General features: G+C 37.6%; 1 protein-coding gene across 3 annotated transcripts in view; it reads left to right on the top strand.

Moving 5' to 3' along the window:
- The window catches only part of IL16 (interleukin 16), a 167,520-nt gene that overhangs the window by 101,816 nt on the left and 45,612 nt on the right, over positions 1 to 20,092 (top strand). For all 3 annotated transcript variants that reach the window (XM_001367414.5, XM_007479269.3, XM_056805949.1), the window contains 3 exons: positions 7,669 to 7,811; positions 13,226 to 13,336; positions 16,487 to 16,601. In XM_001367414.5, the coding sequence (XP_001367451.3) occupies positions 7,669 to 7,811; positions 13,226 to 13,336; positions 16,487 to 16,601 (369 nt within the window). The remainder of the gene's footprint in view (positions 1 to 7,668; positions 7,812 to 13,225; positions 13,337 to 16,486; positions 16,602 to 20,092) is intronic.

The raw sequence follows: 20,092 nt of genomic DNA, 5'->3' as shown, positions 1-20,092 counted from the left end.
TCAGTGGAGGTACTGAGGTTCTGGATGGAGTCAGGTCCCAACTGTTCAAGAGATCTGGTTGAGCTTCAGGAAAAATGCTCCTTCCTCCTTTCCTTCCCAGGCTGGAAGACCTATCCGTTGGCTTCATGGTTCTGTTCATTCCTCAGAACTCACAACATTCTCTTCACCCCTCCTCCACTGTTCCTCAGATTGAATCTGTCAATCAGCCTGACTTCTCAAATGTAGGGTCTCTCCTCCTTACTTTACAGCAGTCAGAAATACTTACATTCAAATCCAGTCTCAGACTCTGTAAAAATTAAAATTAATATGCAATAATAAAAATAACATTTTTGGAGATTTATTAATGATCATTAAAAATCAAGGAAAGAGGATACAAAATAAAGACCATGTGCCCATGGCTGATCAGCCTCTTCAAATGCCCACCTTACCACCACCAAGCTCACTGTCATCATGCCAAAAAGAGGCCAAGACCCTCCCCTTCCTTGCCTAATATCTCATCTACAGGAAGTACATAATGACAGGAAGTCAGTGGGCACCTGGGAAATGTAGTTCTTTTGGGGGGGTAGCAGATTTTCAATTATACAACTCTTACAAGGTATGTGACCCTGGACAAGTAATTTAATACTGTTGACCTCCATTCCTTTATCTGTAAAATGAGTTGGAAAAGGAAGTGGCAAACCACTCCAGTATTTTTGCCAAGAAAACCTTAAATGGAAAGAGCTACATGAATCATGAAGAGTAAAGTGAGCAGATCCATGAGAACATACAGAAACAGAAATATCGTTAGAAGAATGACTTGTACACCACTAGAGAAAGAACTGATAAATAGAAGTAAACAAGACATAGTTTTATATATATATATATCTTTTTGTCAAACGATGCTTTCTCTAATGGGAGGAGGAAGTTAACTGGGTGTTTTAGTGTAACAAACAAATAAATATATCTTTAAAAAGAAGCTGGAGAAAGGATGAGGAAAGGACTCCTTTAGAAAATAGTGCTTGGTCTAAGTCTTGAAGGAAACTAGGAATTCTAGGAGGGGGTTTTACCCAGAACTGGGCTAAGTTAGAGTCAGTTTCTCTACCAGTTAGGGCAACATCATGACTTTAAGTGAGCCTAGGGGAATTTAGAGCTTGTGTGGAGGACTAGCCACATCCAGAAGCACCATTCGTTATTTCTCTGACTTTTCTGACTTCTTTCTTTTGCCATCCCTAATTGGGTACAGGGATCTGACTATGATGCTCTTCAAAAAGTGAGGGAACGCCAGAAACAACCATGTACCTGGAATGAACTGACCTCTTGGAGCAGCTTGGAGGCTTTGCTAAATGTATCCAGACTCTGTCATAGCCTTGCTGGTGGCTTGCTCATATCAGGCAAGATTGCTCCTATTCTGGCTTCAGTTTTTCTGACACCCAGATGCCTTAAGAATCACCCTCCCCCCAGTCCTTCTAGCTAAGAGAATGAGGTTGTCTTGTCTTGAATTTCTTTTTTCTATTGCTTAGGCCATATATGGGATGGTGAAAAGCAACCTCCTTTTGATGATCCTGACCTCATTGGTATGAGGCACTGAATGCCATTGTTAGATTTGGACATTCTCGCTTTAGTGACTAAACTGATGCCCTCTATCACCTTGGTCCCCATTAAAGTGGATAATGAACTGGTCTCGGGTCCACACCTAATATACTCTGTACTTTTTTTAAAATAACCAGGTCATGGATGTTTTCTCTCATAGACCTTTGAGAATAAATCTTTTTTCAAAGACAGGGTTGTATTTCAGCCTCACAAATGTGCATTTATACCAAAAGAAGTTATTTTCTAACCATGGAAAATATTTTAAAAGAGAAATCATTCATACCTAGTGCCATATTTGTTCAGCTTCACTTTTTTATGCAAACTATCATTACTTATTTTTCTAATAAATATAGGATTTTAAATTGGAAGGTGCTTTTGAGGTCTTGTAGTCTGATAACAATTCCCTCTCCCACTATCTATTCCTTCTTCATGGCAATTCAACTTAATGCATCTCCAGTAAGTCAGTAAGTCACTGCAATGGTGGCTTTAAAAATCTAACCCCAATTCATTACAAAACCTATTATTTTCTTTAGTCAAGCAGAACAGCCAAGCACTAGACATGTATACACGAGGCATATTATATCTTTGTTTATAAATATGGGTATTTATGCAACAAAAGGTTCAACTGGGCCAAGGCAGGAGGGGGCAGAGCCGTTCTTATCCTCTTTAACTAATGGGATGCTAACTCTGAGTTCATAGAGGCTGGGTGCATGTCTAGAGGAGTCTGGCTTAGAAAGAGAAAGCTCAAGCTCTTTTCTCTACTTACTACTTCTTTATGTTCCTACCTTAGAGCTATGGGGAAAACAATTTAAAGATTAGGTTTAGTTCATGTCTAAGGTCTCTCCAAAAGGAAACAGAAACATAACTAATATTGAGTGATGTTTTGGTATTTGTGATTCAGTTATTCAAGCATCTTCTACTTCATGACCCCCTGGTCTCTGAAATTTTCTTGACAAAAAGAGACACTCAGATTTGTACCAAATAGAATACCAGACCTGGAGTCAAGAAGACTTGAGTTCAAATTTAGCCTCAGAAACTTATTAGCTATGTGACCTTGGTCAAAGCACTTAGCCTTTGTCAGTCTCAGCTATGTCAACCATAAAATGAAGATAATAGTAGCATTTTTAATAGTTATAGATAACTTTATTGACCTATTTGACATGAACTCTAATGAATGAAAAATCATTACATCTTGACAAAAGGTAGCATAGGCAATGAAACTGTAAGGAATTAAATTAAGGGTTTGACTAAATATGTGAGAATACTAAAATAATATGGTGGTCACTGATTTAAAATATAGCTCTAGTCAAAATGACTTTTAATAGCTTTTATTTACAAAAAGGGTGGAAAAAGTGAAAGTAGAAAAACACAAAAAGAGGGTAGAGAAGATGTCTATCACACTAAATATTGCTCCAGTGCTCAGCACAGAAGAGCTTGTTAACCCTTGACCAGAGGATGGGAGTTCCACCCACACTGTCTCCTCCAAGAAGGGAAGGGCCCTCTGAATTTAATCTCTCCCCAGACACCAGGAAAGGAAAGCCAGCTACTCACTCACCCAAGAGGCAGTCCAAGTCCCAAGTTACCTCCAAGAGGCAGGTCACCAGTTGAAGACGACTAGGACCTCCAGCAGACTGCTTGCAGAAGACTCTCTCCAAGCACATGAAAAAGTGTTCAAAAAGTACATGAAAAAGTGCTCTAAACCTCTTATAATCAGAGAAATGCAAATCAAAACAACTCTGAGATATCACTTCATACCTAGCAGATTGGCTAACATGACAGCAGAGGAAAGCAGTGAATGCTGGAGGGGATGTGGCAAAGTAGGGACACTAATTCATTGCTGGTGGAGTTGTGAATTATCCAACCATTGTAGAGGGCAATTTGGAACTATGCCCAAAGGGCGATAAAAGACTGTCTGCCCTTTGATCCAGCCATAGCACTGCTGGGTTTGTACCACAAAGAGAAAATAAGGAAAAAAGACATGTACAAGAATATTCAGAGCTGCACTCTTTGTGGTGGCAAAAAATTGGAAAACGAGGGGATGCCCTTCAACTGGGGAATGGCTGAACAAATTGTGGTATATGTTGGTGATGGAATACTATTGTGCTCAAAGAAATAATGAAGTGGAAGAATTCCATGGAGACTGGAACAACCTCCAGGAAGTGATGCATAGCGAAAGGAGCAGAACCAGAACATTGTACACAGAGACTGATACACTGTGGTACAATCGAATGTAATGGTCTTCTCCATTAGTGGCAATGCAGTGATCCAGAACAATTCGGAGGGATTTATGAGAAGGAACACTATCCACATTCAGAGGAAAAACTGTGGGAGTAGAAACACAGAAGAAAAACAACTGCTTGATTACATGGGTCAAGGGGGATATGTCTGGAGATGTAGACTCCAAATGATCACCCTAGTTCAAACATCAACAACATGGAAATAGGTTCTGAGCAAGGACACATGTAAAACCCAGTGGTTCCCACTATGGGAAGGTGGGGGGAGGGAAGGGAGGGAAAGAATATAATTCTTGTAATCATATTGTAAAGGAATTCCTTGTAAAGGAATAATGTTCTAAATTGACCAAATAAAAATTTCCAAAAATTAAAATTAAAAAAAAATTTTTTTAAAAGACTCTCCAGCTGAAGAAGTTCAGGACTTTTATAGTGACTTCTTATTCCTTCTCCTCTTCATAGAGGCCAGTCATAGCATCCAAATTGTCTAGCACTGCCCAGAGGGGGAAGTGTCTTTGGGATCCATTTTGCACCTCTGAAGGTGTTAACTCTTATCATAGGATTCACAAGTTTCTGACTGATTCAGTTACCCACTTTAGCAAATGACTTTCAAACACTTAGTGTTAAGTAGGAGTGCTTTGAGTTTTAGAGTTATCACTCATTTTAGCAAGGGCCTTGGGAATTCTCTTACTTCTTCAAGTAAGGGACTTGTGAATTCTCTTACTTGATGGATAACAAAGTGTTAACTCAAATAGACAAAGAGAATAAAGAATTCCCTTTCACAAAACAATAATAGTAGTAAACATATATGCAACAAATGACATAGCATTCACATATCTTTCTTCTTTTTTTTCATTCAGATTTCTAAAGGAGAAGAGTACATGAGTCATGGGAGGAAATAGACAATAATACTATACTAGTCAGGGATCTCAACCTTCTCCTTTCAGAACTAAATAAACTCAACCAAAAAAATGAATTAGGAAGAAATTAAGGAGTTAAATGGAATTTTAGAAAAGTTTAATATGATAGACCTCTGGAGAAAACTGAATAGAACAGAAAGAAATACACCTTTTTCTCAGTAGCATAAGTACATTAACAAGAATTGGTCATATAATAGGGCATAGAAACCTCACAACTAAATGCAGAACAACAGAAATATTAAATTCATCCATTTTAGACTATAATACAATTAAAAATTATATTAAACAAAGGGCAGCAGGAAGAAAAGCTAAAAATTAATTGGAAATTAAATAATTTTATTCTAATGAATGAAAAATCATTTAAGGAACTGTTATGAGTTGCTTGACATGGAAAGTCTCAAATAGTAATTATCATCAGCATCCTTCTACCAGTTATTCCTGGGGCAAATAATGAGAGATCCATGGGTGATTTCTTCATTTGGAGGGTACAGAGAGAAGCAAGGGTAAAGAGATCCACAAAAAGCAACTTTGGGGGGATTATAGATTAGAGTTCTGTCTATAGCATTATAAAATGTTATCTGCCCCCTTTCATAATCCAAGAAAATACCTAATTTGTGTATGGGTGAACTGACATGAATATTATCATATGAATTCCAGAAGTCAAAGTCATTTCTTAATTGAAAGCCTATTGAGGTATGCTCAAGACATAACAAGAGTTGCCTCTTCTTATTGTCAGATATTTTACAGATGCCTACTTGCCATTGAATCTCATCTTTTACCTCTACCTCCCAGTAGTGTTTTCCTGAGATGAAACTCTGGATAGCCAAGAGAGCAATGGGGAAATCAAATTGTTCTATGTTGTCAGCAAGCAAGTCCTGTGGGATACTAACATATCTTACACTCTTCAAATCCTTGGATATGATGAGATGAGAATTGGCAGTCTCAGGATCCAGAGTTAAATCCCTCTGGAAGGTCATCAGCATTTCTGTCATGCCAGGGATTGAGAATTTGGTCCATCTGGGGGAAGCAACCACTGGATCTTGAAGGAGTAACTTCTCCTTCCTTCCCAATATACCTTTTACATCCTTGATCATTTCAAAGAAAGACTTGTCAAAATTGTTCTCTACTTCTGACATCACCATTTGTAGATTATGGATCAGTTGGGACAGTCCAGCCTCGCTCTCTTCAAACTTTGCCATGTTTTCTCTTGCTTCCTGGTCTAGTCTCTGAAGATGTATCCATTCTTCCTCTAACAAGAACTGGTGCTTTTTCTTATATTTAGACATAATCAGCTGTTTCATGGCCTGGCCTTCCAACTTCAATTGTACTTCTCTATTTCTCTCACGCTCCAATTCCATTTGAACTTCATCCTTTTTTTCCCTTAAAGTATTACATGTCCTCTGGGGCTCCTCCTTGAACAGTTCCTTGGACTCAAAATTCTTCTCTACTTCTAATATCATTTGCAGTTTGTAGATCTGTTGGGACAGTCTGACTTTCCTCTCCTCAGACTTTGCCAAGCTGTCTTTTGCTTCCTGGTCTAGTCTTTGTAGATATAGTTGTTCTTCTTCAAACCAGAACTGGTGCATTTTCTTATATTCAGATATAACTAACTCTTTGAAAGCATAGCCCTCTTTCTTGCAGCAAAGCTCTCGGATTTTCTCATTTTCTAAATCAATTTGACATGTCTCCTTTCTTTCTCTTAAAATTTTCCATGTCTTCTGGAGTTCCATCATGAACTGGCCAGCAGCCTTCTCCAAGGGAAACACTTTATGCTCCTTGTGTTCTGTAGTTAAAAAACAAGACCTACATAAAGGTCTGTGGTCATTTTCACAGAACAGGTACTCTTCTTTTTTGTGTTTGTCACAGATGGTCAGGCTCTCAATTAAATGAGGTTTAAACAATTTGCCAACCATAGCCAGACTCTGCAGCCTCCTATTACACAAAAAGTCCCCATATTGGATGATTGTCCTGCACTCTGGGCAGGTTCCAGGTGTGTTGACATCCTCCAAACACCTGAGAAGACATTTTTTGCAGAAACTATGGCCACATTTGGCAATCACTGGATCAGTGAAATAGCCTAAGCAGACAGGGCAGGTGAGATCTACTTTGAGGCTTTCAAGCAAGTTTTTGGCAGCCATGTTCCTAAGCTTTTCTAGCTCTTTCTTTTGAGCTCTGGCAATAAAAAATTACATGACTAAATTGCTGGGATCTTTTATAGGGCTTTCCTCATTTAGCTCCTCCCCTTACTCTTTGGAGAAAAGTGTGAACTCCTGAGAAAGTATCCATTCCTGTGGTATGATAGTGCTTCCAGGCTCTGTTTTTGGTGAGTTCTCCATTTGTATTTAAACCTAGTAATGGGCCATAGTGTTTACAATAGTGTTCACACTTAGGCAATTCAGGTCAGAATTCCCTGCCCTGGGAAAATTTGGCTAATCCAACTTAGTTAATGTTTATTAAACTCATGTTCAAGGCTTTGTGATAGATGATGGGGAGATACATAAACTGAAAAAAAAAGTCAAGATGCTGAAATGCTTGCTTCCCTCATGAATCATACATTTCTACTGGGAGTGGTACACAGATAAGTAAATATAAAATCTATACAAAGTAAAGCAAAGTGATGACAAGAGAGAGGAAAGGAACATTTATGACTGGGAGCTCAGAAAAGTCTTTCAGTAGGGAGTGCTGTTTGAGCTTAATTTTAAAGGGTGGCAGGGAATCTGGGAGGCAGAAATGAGTAAGGAGTACATTCCAGACATGGGAAAATCTCTACAAAGACACAGAGGTAAGATATCCAGTGTTATGCAAGAGGAATGGACTGTCTCAATGTATATAACCAAGAATTGGGAAGCAATGGGAAAATTGAGATGGAATGTGTTTTGTACCCAGCTTTATATGTCAAGAAAACTCCTTTACTGACCTTTTCCCCCCTCTTCCCTTTCCTGGTTTAGGTGTGAATCCATACTGGATTGGTGAAATTGATTTCCCAATGACTAAAAAATCTGCTGCTTGTAGAGATAGACAACCTTATTCTCTTTATAGCAACAGAAAGTCACTCTCCCAGCAACTGGACTGCTCAGCAGGAAAAACTTCAGTAAGTTTCACAAGTCTACATTTGAATGGAGGGGCAATATCTACACATATAGATATATACAAGACAGATTAAGGACAAACTAGTGGGAGAAAGAACTAGCAGCTCAGGGTTTGGGGAAAGTCCTCATGTAGAAGATGGTTATTGGGTTGAATTTTGAAGGAAACCAAGAATTCTTAGAGGTGATGGTGATGAAAGAGGAATGAAGGACTCAAAAAAAACCCCAACAACAACAAAGGTATGAGGGATGAAATGCCACAGGGGAAGGACAGAAAAAAGGCTAGTTTGTAGAGTTATAGAGACATATGCATATACTACACTCACTCTCTGTCTCTGTCTCTCTGTCTCTCTGTCTCTCTCAGTCTCTGTCTCTCTGTCTCTGTCTCTCTGTCTCTGTCTCTCTGTCTCTGTCTCTCTGTCTCTGTCTCTCTGTCTCTGTCTCTCTGTCTCTCTCTCTCTCTCTCTCTCTCTCTCTCTCTCTCTCTCTCTCTCTCTCTCTCTCCCTCTCCCTCTACACAGACATACACACACACCTGTCTCTGTCCTCAAGGTGAGAGCTATCTCTCTTTCTCCTCTCTGAAATCCTGTATTTAGGCACATAGAACCAAAACAATCTTGCTCAATGAAATTTTTCTGTCATCCCTGGCAACGTCATAGTTGTGGGTTGATGAAACTGTTGGAGTTTGCCCATTAAGGATCAGAGGCCATTTCCACACACTTGATATGTCCCTTTCCAGCCTTTTCTTTTTTTAATATCACTTTCCTCCTTTCATTCTTCACTTGAGCAATGGAAGGGAAAGGGAAAGAAACATGCCTTAATCAGAAGTCTACCATATACCAGACATTGTGCTAAGCACTTTACAAATATTATCTCATTTGATCCTCAACAACAAGCCTAGAAGGTAGGTGCTATTGTGATCCGAATTTAATAATAAAAAAAACCTGAGGCCAAGAGAGGGTTTTGTTTTTTTGTATCCCCAGTGCTTAACACAATGCCTGGCACATAGAAGGCTCTTAATAAACTTTAATTGACTGGCTCAGCTAGTAAGTAAGTGTCTGAGATCAAATTTGAACTCAGGTCTCCATGATTCTAGGCCCAGTGCTCTATCTACTTCGCTGTCTAACTGTCGACTTGGTGGGCTCTGTGGCCACCCTTGCCCTTGTGTCCTTGCTTAGATTGTCCTATTTGTGTAGAAGGTACACGCTCTTTCCTTTTGGCTATTGAATTCCTACCTATTCCTTAAAGACCAACTCTAATGATTCCTCCTCTAGGAATTCTTCTCTGATGATTTCCCAATTAGCAACAAGCTTTCTCAGCAGATATATTGAATTTTTTTTTTAAAAAAAACCTCTAAAGTATTCATCATGTAAAGCTGTATATTGTAGCTATTTTTCCTTTTCCAAATTGATGTGTGGATGTCATATCCCTCTATTGGACTAGAAGTTCTATGAAGACCTTTGACACCCTTTGTCCTTCACATTGCTTGGCACTAAGTAGGTGCTTAATAAATATTTGGTTTTTGTACCATTGGAACTCTCACTTGCTCTGACATTCTTTGGATGGTTAGTGATATTTTTAAAAGAGCTTGTGAAACTAAAACCATTTTGAATCAAGTGAACAAAATTCACAACACATGCTAGCTAGCAAGGGTTTGAGATTCCTAGAAAATAGAGCCTTCAGATTAGCTGTTTTGGGGTTTAGAAATGGGACTGAAGTCATAGAAACAACACTGCTTGACTGTCTACTGTCAATCTGAAACAAGAGGCAAACTTTTGTTATGCTCTTGCTACATCCTCTTTATTCAAATCATTGCCTATTCAACTAGAAAATGCAGAAACAATCCCAGCAATGGGTCCTGCCTGGTCTTGTTTTATGCATCATTTCTGCTGAGTTACATAAACAGATATCTACAGATTTGGAACTGAGATCATGTATTTTAAGTAAATTTTTTAAAAGCTTTATACTGAATTCTCAGTTTGGGGAATTAATTATTATTGCTTAAACTTTATAGCTTTCAAAATGCTTTTATCTGCATTTTCTCATTTAATGATCACAATAACCCTGTGATGGAGACAAAGCAGGTCTTAGTCCCACTTTATAGATGAAACAATTGAGGTTAATGAGAATAAATGACTTTTCCAAAGTTACATAGCTGGCAGCAGAGCTAAGGCTCCTGACACTCTTATACTTTCTTTACTGATATGTTTCTTTTTGGATTTAAACATGTACTCATATTTATTAGTATAAGTTATTAATAACTGACATTTAAATGGAACATTTAAATTTTGTGAATATTTAAATTTTTCTTTTTAATTAATTAATTGGTTGGTTTGTTACATTAATTTTGCATAGTAGTATGGAAGAAATTAAATTTAGACCAATATTTCATACCTTATACAAAGGTAAGCTTTAAATGGGTATGTCACCTAGGAATTAAAATGCATCAAAAATACATTAGAGAAACATGGTAAAAATTACCTTTTAGATCTATGGATAGGAGAAAAGTTCATGACCATATAAGAGATAAAGAAGATCAGAGAAGATAAAATGGATAATCCTGATTACATAAAATTAAAAATGTGTGCACAAATGTAATGAAGCTAAGATCAAAAGGGAAACAAGAAATAAATACACAAATAAACCTTTGTACCATGTTTCTCTGGGAAAGGTCTCTATCCAACATATATTAGAAACCAATTCAAATTTATAAGAAAAAGAGACACTCCCCAATTAATAAATAACATAAGGATATGAACAAAGAGTTTTTAAGGAAAAAATCCCATCTATCTATAGAAATGCTTCAAAATATTATTAATTAGAAATGCAAATTAAAAATAATTCTAAGACTTTACCTCACTGATATAAAAATGGAAAAGATGACAAATAAAAGGAAATGACAAATGTTGGAGGTGCTATAGGAAAACAGGTATATAGGGGTGTGAAGTATGAATCATTTTCTTTTAGTACCCCTACTTAATACCTAACCAGACACTAAGTAAAGGAGTTTGCAAGTCACTTTGAGTAATAACTCCAGAACTCAACACTAAATAAAAGTGTTCCCAAGTCATTTGCTAAAGTAGGTGATAACTAAATCAGTCAGGAACTCCTGAATCCTTTTGATAAGAGTTTATACCCTCAGAAAACAGGAAGTTCCAGGAAAAAGACTATAAAAGGTGAGAACAAGAAGATGCATTTCATTCCTTGGTTCTTTTGATGGGGAGACTCTCCTGAGTAAGGAAGATTCTGCATGATTCTGCACTAGAGTCTTTCTGGGTGGATGACTGGAACTGAAGAAAGAGGCTTATACGGGGGAGACCCATAATAAAGAGGTTATCAGACTTCCACATTGAGATTGAGACCTGAGGGAGCTTTTGTTGGAGTTGAGCTGAATTTCTTTGAATCATCAATTATAGGGTATTTAGCTAGGATATTTAGCTAGGAAACATTTTCTACTTCCCTCTTACTTTTCTTTCTTTTATTATATTTATATTATATTTATAATTATAATTTGTATTATATATGTGACCATAACCTCACTTTTATAATTCTCATATTTTAGTCAAACCCTAAATTTAATTCCTTATAGGGGATATGGGGAAACAGGTATATTGATGATAGTGGACCTGAGAATGGGTACACTCATTTTGGAAAGCAATTTAAAATTATACATGTTTTTAAAACAGTGTTTGGCTTTTGACACTTAGCCCTGCTAAGGCTAAAGTAGGGAAAAGTATAACAGGGAAAATTATGGGACTGGCCATAAATGAATAATTTTATTAAATCAAAAGTAGTAGGGCAAAAAGATAGAAAAATAGAAGAGAGATATATAGGTTACTTTCCTTGCTGCTCCATTTAGCTTGCTATCCTGTAGCTACCATTAGGGACCCCTAGCCACTCTTATAGGGAAGTTCAGCCAGCCACAAACATGGAAAACCTGAGAGAAATCCCCTCTTGCCTCAGTTTATCAAACTTTTTTCTCCACCCACTAACTCTCATACATCATGCCTTAGGAGCCAACTGTAGCTTTCTACTTTGCCTGGGCTGTCCAGGGTGGGAGAGCAGCCCAGGGGGCAGTGCAGGGGACATCCACCCTGGCCCTCATGAGCTGCCATTTTCCAGCTCCCATTCTGTCCTTGTGACCCAGTCAATTCAGTGATTTCCTTCACACAATCCTCACATCCAGCTCAAGTTCAGGCTCACTCCAAGTTTGCAAATAGCTAACAGTTGATGATGTCACCTGTTGGACCCCATAAAGAGGGGGGAAGGTAAATTTCCTTTGCACAGAAGAAAGAAGAGGAAATCTTTTATGTACAAAAATATTTATAGCATCTTTTTTATGGTAACAAAAAACCTGGAAAATTAAAGGAAACTCAAGGGATACCCATCAATGATGGATATGTTGTGGTATATGAATGTGATGGGATATTATTATGCTATAAGAAACAAGGGAATCAATGATTTCAAATGATTTTTTTAAAAAGACATAGAAAAACTTATATTAACTGATACAGGATGAAGTAAGTAGAACCAAAAGAACAGTTTATACAATAACATCAATACCATAAAAATGAACAATTTTATAGTTTGATAAAGTTGGAAATGAACAGAATTAGAACAATTTATTCAATAACAGCAATCTTGTAAAACCAACAACTCTAAAAGCTATAAGTACTATGATTACTACAATAACCATCCATGATGAAACATCCACTACAGAGAGGTGATGGTTTTTGAGTACAGAATAAAAAGGGGATGGTCATGTTGAAGTAAAAACAGAAATTATATATGCAATGGGACTATAGGTAAATTTGCTTTATAGCTTTATTTTCAAGCTGTCTTGATTTATGCTTCAGTTTATTTTAGAAACTTTAATTCCCTATAATGGAATATGGTCCATGGCAGAGTAGCCTATAAAATTTTCAGGTATCAGTTGCACAGAAATCAAACTTTGAATATTTATTCAATTCAAGAATCAATTTTTATGTGCCTGCTGTGTGCAAGGAACCATACCTGAGGATAAAAAAATAAATTAATAAATTAAACTCAGATGTTTTCATGGAGTTTATTATCTAATACTTCAGGGAGGAAGAGTTACTTTCAGATCAGTCAGGGGTTGGGGACATGCTTTGGAAATGTATGGGAAATTATATGTAGGTTTGGTTCTGGGCAACATAAAGCAAAAAGAACCCAGGGTGTGCTCTCTGATCATCTGCTCCTATATTAAAGCCTTGTTTTAATCAATAACTTCATTTTTTTGAAACCAGTAAGGTATAGTCCTATATGCATGCTACAATAAAATAATCACTATCACCATCATCCATATCTAAAGTCTTTCACTCGTTTGAACTGACTAATTTCTGTTCATTTGAGTTGATGAGCTACTGCTTCTTTATTTACCCTTTATTTCTGTTTGCAGGCAATTTCAAAACCTTCTCGGTCACTTAGCACAGCCCAGCTCTCACAGCCACCAGCTGGCTTGCAGGCTTCTGTCATCTCTAACATTGTGCTGATGAAAGGCCAGGCCAAGGTAAGAAAGGGATATTTTCTAGTAGAAGGGGGGAAAAAAGAAGTATATGAATTAGATAAGCTCCAAAGTATCTCCTAGTTCTGAAATTCTATGCTTCTGCATTTCCCCTATCCCCACCAAATAAAATAAAATAAAATAAAATGAAGCCTTGTGGGGCTTTAGTAGTCTGTGACCAGGGATTGGTAAGGGAAAGTTGATGAATTCATATCAGTGCTTCTGTACTAGAGATGGCTTCTAGATTTAGTCCTATGCAAAATTTTGAAGAAGGAAACATTTTTTTGTTTTGTTTTGTTTTGTAGGACCACCAGATCATGACCTTTCTGAACAATTTCCCCCTTCAGTTCTCTAATGCTGACCCTTCTCCATACATTAGTCTGTAGTTAACCAGTTCAATTTCATACTAGGTTCTACTGCCAATTCCATGGCTCTCTTGTTTTATCTCCACTTACTCTTGGCCCTAGGTTGCTCATCATCTACTTCCTCCATTGCTACTCACTTATCGCTGAATAGAGCTGGAAGAAGTCACCCAACTCACTGGGTAAACTTCAAATTTAGTCTATACAACCTCCATTTTAATTATTCCTTAGCCTTTGATGCCAATCAGTTGCTAAATCTTTCTAGTTCTACCTCTAAAACATTTATCTAAAACATTATACAGCCACTACCATTGTTTAGACTCTCAGTACCTCCTGCCCAGGCTATTGGAGTAACCTCTAATTGATCTCCCTGATTCCAGTCTCTTTCTCTAATAGACCCTCAACCCATCTGCCTAAGGGATTTTTCTAATGTTCAAGTCTGACCATGTTACTCATCTAATGAATGGGCTCTAATTGTCCCCTGTTGCCTCTGGGATAAAATATAAATTCCTCTGGTTAGCTTTTAAAGCCCTTCACCACTATTTTCTAGCCTCATTATATATGCTTCTCCTTTCTCCTCTTTCTGGAGGCAGCTAAACTAGCCTTCTCTAGGTTCCTCCCACATAACCACTCCTTTTTCCATCTCTATCCATGCTTTGGCAGTAGCTGTCTACTGAGCATGGAATGAACTTTCTCTTCACATTCTGCTGTATAGAATCCCAATAGTACCTTCTTCTAGGGTCTTCCCTCCTAAAATTACTTTGTGTATGTGTGTGTGTGTGTGTGTGTGTGTGTGTGTGTGTGTGTGTGTCTCCATACCATCTTTGAGAAAAGTGATATTTTTATTTTTTGTCTTTTTATATTCAGCACCTAGTATAGCTTAGAACATATTAGGCATTTAATAAAAGATTTAAAATGTCATTACTTTACACACATACACACACACATACATACATACAACCTATCTATTCTTCAAGGTTCTTATAAAACTGGCTTTTAGCTCTAAGAGGCATTCACACATTAGTGGGAGTGAACTGATCAGATCTCTTCCTGAAATTAGGTTTTAAGAGCAGAATAGGAAGAGATTTCAAATCAGAGGCTACTGTAATAGTTCAGGGAAGAGGTGATGAGGATCTAAACCAGTGATGGTGAACCTTTTAGAGACTGATTGCCCAAACTGCAACTCTCATACTGCATGTGAACCCCTCACTCCTTTACCTCTTTACCTCTGCTGGGCAGAGGTGTGGGTGATGAATGTGATGAAAGAAATGTCCTTAGGTGTGGTGGAGAAGTAGGGGAGGGGGCATCCCCCTTCCAGCATGTATGCATTAGCTTTGCCAGCATGGATCTAAACTATGGAAGTGGTTTGTGAGGAACTAGAAGGAGAGAAAGAAATGTTTTCAAGGTAGCAGTTTGGGAGTAGAAGATAATACGGTATTGAAATGGTTAACTCTTTGCCTAATAAATGGAGAAGAGTCATATAGGTGCTTAATCAATGTTTATTTAATTGAATCAAATTTATTTTTACAAATGAGGACACTGACACCTAGAGAGATAAGGTGGATTGACTGAAGCCACAAAGTCCAAAGGGGCCAGAGCAAAAATTAAAATCCACTTCTCATAAAGTCTAACTCCTCTGCTACTTTCTCTTAACTCACTGCATCCAGAATAATCAGAGTAATTTACTTAGTTAAAAATATTAAATATTTGGGCTATAATAATAATAATGACTGTATGCATGCTTCCCATCATACTTTCAGAAAGGACTATGTCTTTATGCTGATCACATCTTAAAAATAACAGTAGCAACAAAAACAGTATATTTTTTTAATTTAGAAGCAAACCAACATCTCTCCTGAGATCTAAATGAGTTTTACCCAAACTTTGGATAGGAGATCCAAATTTTTGCTTACAATACATTATATATGTAGAAGTACTATGTATATTATGTGCTGAGAGAATAGCCTTTCTTTTGCCTTTCTTTGTATTTCCTACACTTAACACTATGCCTGGTCCATAGTAAGTGCTTAATGTTTATGGATTGGCTGATTAACTGACACACACACACATATATATATATATATATATATATATATATATATATACACACATATGTATATATAACATATACACATATATTTCTACCTATATCTAAAAATTAAATAACTGGAGTGTGGGTTTCAAATAAATACTTTCACATTGCTGGAGTTTAATTTTTATATAGTGAAAGGATTACTAGCTTTGTAATATAAAGTCTTGTGATTAAGTCCTAATCTTGATACTTAGAGCAGGACTTCAGTTTCCTCACTTGTGAAAGAAAGAAAATGTATTTAATTTTCCTTTGTTAGGCCAAATGGCCCACAAGTATGAGGCTAACTATATGGGTTCACATATACACAAACACCAGCTAGCTTGGAGTGAGGAAACATACTAACTGCTATCAGGTATTTGAGGGAAGAGGTAGTAGACTTGCTCTTCTTGGCCCCAGAGGATAGATATAGGAATCATGGTTGAAATTCACAAAGAAGCAAATTTAGGCTACAAGTAAGTGATAATTTCCTAATAATTAGGACTTCCCCAAAATTTCAAAAGACTGCCTTGGGAGGCAGTGGGTTTAACTGGAAGTATTCAAGCAAAAAAGTGAATAACTTGTTGGAAATTTTTGTCAAGACAATTCAAATTCAGGTCTGATGTTGGAGTGGATGACCACAAAAGGCTCTTTCAACTTTTGAGAACCTGTAATTCTGCTGATACAACAAATTATAAATATAACCTTTCCTTTTCCTTTCCTTAGGGTTTGGGTTTTAGTATTGTTGGTGGAAAGGATAGCATTTATGGCCCTATTGGTATCTATGTCAAGACAATCTTTGCCGGGGGAGCAGCTGCTGCTGATGGAAGGTTACAAGAAGGTAGGATATATATTTTTTTATCAATAATGATCTACGTCAAAAAAATTTTGGAGATTAAAAAAATAATAAAAAATGGGCTTTGGGCCAATGGATAGACCTGATGCTCAAGATTTGTTTAAATTCTTCAGAATAAGAATAGTATATATCATAAAATATAAGTATAGGGTAAGCAAAAGGAACACATTTCAACTTGAATTTCTACATATTCTACATGCCCAATTGATTGTGTCATCTGTTTAGGTCACTAATGTGAAAATTTCACATATATCTCAGGTAGAAATGGAGATGCCTCTAGGAATTATAAAGAAATTCACTTTTTCTACTCACCTCTATGTTTTTTTTTCCTTCACCACTCCACTCATGAATGCTGTAGCTTCCTTCTGTTCTCCCTTCTATCTTCCCTAAAATCTAATAATGATATTGCCACCCACTTTGGTTCCACTATATCTTTAATATATTTGTTTTCTTAACAAAGAGGAACTGGCTAGCTGGTTATTTGGACCAAATCATATTTCCCATTACCCTCCTTATCTTCATTCTCCTCATGGAGTGGATTGCTGCTTTGGTTCTCTAAGAGGAGTTGTGTGAATCAAAGGCCCTTCCTCAGATAGAGTACTGTTTAGCCATCTTCCTCTGTTTAAAGTCTTCCTCCAGTTTTGAGGGTTAGTCCTTGCATTCTCACCCTCTCTCCTTCATGATTTCCAGCAATGAGGTCCAGAGATCTGTTTGGGTCATTAGGTAATAAGCATTACTCAATATGAGCTCCCAATATTTGTAAATTGGTAAGGGGTTGGGATCAAGTCAAACACAAAGAGCTTGGATCTATTTAAAAGCTAGAGATCTACTTAAAAGCTATTTTTATATGACATATGTGTAGATGATGGACAGACAGATAGAGAGATAGAGAGATAGATAGATAGATAGATAGATAGATAGATAGATAGATAGATAGATAGTAAAATGGCATAGTAGATAGAAAGGAGCTATCCTTAGAGCCAACAAGGCTTGGATTGATCTCAACAACTAACATTTACTTGCTATGTGATGGGAAGGGGGGTGGAACAAATCCCCTAAACTCTGTGAAAGAGAAGTCTTTACTCTATTGTCTATCTTGAGTTAACACTAACTTAAGTACCTCTACTTAATACCTGACTAGACTGAAAACAGGATTAACTCTCCTTTGTCTACTTTTGAATTAAATCAACAAAAGCTTGAAGACCCTACTTAGTACTAGGTGGCAGAGATTGCTACCCTTTCAACTCAATCAGCTAGGAAATGAGAATTCACACCCTTAGATGTGAACTTAACCTTCAGAAGGTGAGAGGTTGATCCCAGAGACACTGCCCCCTAGGCAGTGCTAGACAATTTGGAAACTGAGATTGGAACCCTTGAAGAGGGGCAAGGATAGGAAGTCATCATAAAAGCAAGCCCCAAACTCCATCAGAGCAGGTTGTCTTTGAGAAGATAGTCTGAAGAGAGGATCAAGGGCTTGGAGCTCAGCTTCAAATTGGACTCTGATTCCTGGACTACTTGGTTTGGTGAGTGAAAGGCTGACTCCTTTCCTAGTTTCCTAAGAGACACTAGCTTCCATCTTGGAGGAGGCCTTGTGGTTACTCACTACAAGCCTTCCTGGTTGAGAGCTAATTAATCTCTACCTGGATTAAGCAGACCTGGAATAAACATTTAAGTTGATAAGATAAATAACCTCTCTAATCTCTTCATGTCTCTCTACTTTATTGTTTCCTCTCCATTTTGTAAATATTTGTAAATAATTTTCTGACTCGAAATATAATAAATATTGGCAACCACATAATTTCATATAATCATTGTTCAACCAGTAATTTTAACCTTTACACCTTTCAGTACTTGGCAACTCTAAGATTAAGCCAATAACCCACCTTGGTATGAGAGTTTCTTCATTCAGGAGTTTCTATGCCTATACATTTTTGTAGGTTGACCCAGATCAGATTTTACTTTGGGGGTTTCTTATAAAACTTCTCCATTTGACTGATGTCCCAACGCAAGGTTTCCCCTGGGAATATCAGAATTTGGCTTATCTCTAGTTTTCTGCAGAATAGTAGAAATTCCCATAGGAGCAATCAGGGTAACATTTTTGAATATATATCAGGCTTTATTACACACATGCACATGTATTTGCACACACACATACACATACACACAAATAAATAAGTAAAAATAAAACTGAAGAACTTCTTCCTGAGGCTATATACTGTCAAGACCCTTTTCCCTTTCAGAGAGGCTACACCTCACTGAGGGTCCAGTATATTACTCTGGTGCTGAGTCCTCAATCCTTTCCCTCCATTCCTCTTCCCCCCTCCCCCAAAATGAAAGTAGTTTGCTTTGCTATAGAATTAAGGAATCTACTACTTTGGTAAACCATAGCTCCTCCAGAGACCTATACAAACCTTTGTATTTAGAACACTACACTATAATGAGGCCTCCTTGCAATGAAAAAGTCTTTGCCCTGCTAGAGAGTCTAGTCACCCTCCCCATTGGTAAGTCATCTTCCTTTGGGACTTAACATAGACTACATTACTCCCAGTACCTTTGAAGCTTCACATCATGTCTCTATTCTTCACTGCTCCTTGGCTATAGCTTATGTTTATTGCAGGAACTTCTTGATCAGTGCTCCATTGACAATATATTGATGCTGCCTTAACCACCATCTTAACCGCCATCTTGTCCCAATACCTCTTCATCAATCTACTATCACTTCTAACTATGCCATCTTTGGATTTGCATCATACTCTGGAGGGGGCTTGATATTTTATAGGCTTTCACTCTAAGGAATATGAGTCTTTGGGTATATAGCATGTGGAGCAGTCAGTCTCTCTGCTAGAAGTATTATATTTTTTAGAGGTTTATTAAAGATTAAGAATTTAAAAAAATAAGAAAGCACATGTCTAGGCCCAGAGAGCCCATTCACAATCACTCACTCTACATTTTGCCTGGTAGAGCTGCATGTGCCCAGATGCAGAAGCCAAGAGAGAGAGCAGTAGGTGGAGTCCCTTTAAATAATAATTTGTGATCTCACACTCAGGGAGATTCAGGGAGATTAGAAAGCATCTTGGGAACTAGAGCAAGGACTTCTGGGGATTGAAGTCCAGGGTTCAAATCTCCATTTTTACACGTCTTTTTTTTTTTATCTCTCTACCCATTTATCTATTCTTTTTTTTTTTTAAACCCTTGCCTTCCATCTTGGAGTCAATACTGTGTATTGGCTCCAAGGCAGAAGAGTGGTAAGGGCTAGGCAATGAGGGTCAAGTGACTTGCCCAGGGTCACACAGCTGGGAAGTGGCTGAAGCCAGATTTGAACCTAGGACCTCCCGTCTCTAGGACTGGTTCTCAATCCACTGTGCTACCTAGCTGCCCCCCCCCCCCCGCCATTTATCTATTCTTATATCTCTGTTTTCCCTTCCAAAGATAAAGTTCAAATAAGGAGCACAGGTATATCATCTGGTCACAAATCA

This window comes from Monodelphis domestica, chromosome 1, assembly GCF_027887165.1.
Source record: "Monodelphis domestica isolate mMonDom1 chromosome 1, mMonDom1.pri, whole genome shotgun sequence".
Classification (NCBI taxonomy): domain Eukaryota; kingdom Metazoa; phylum Chordata; class Mammalia; order Didelphimorphia; family Didelphidae; genus Monodelphis; species Monodelphis domestica.
Note: the sequence above shows the minus strand (reverse complement) of the source record. Positions and strands in the feature narration are given on the sequence as shown.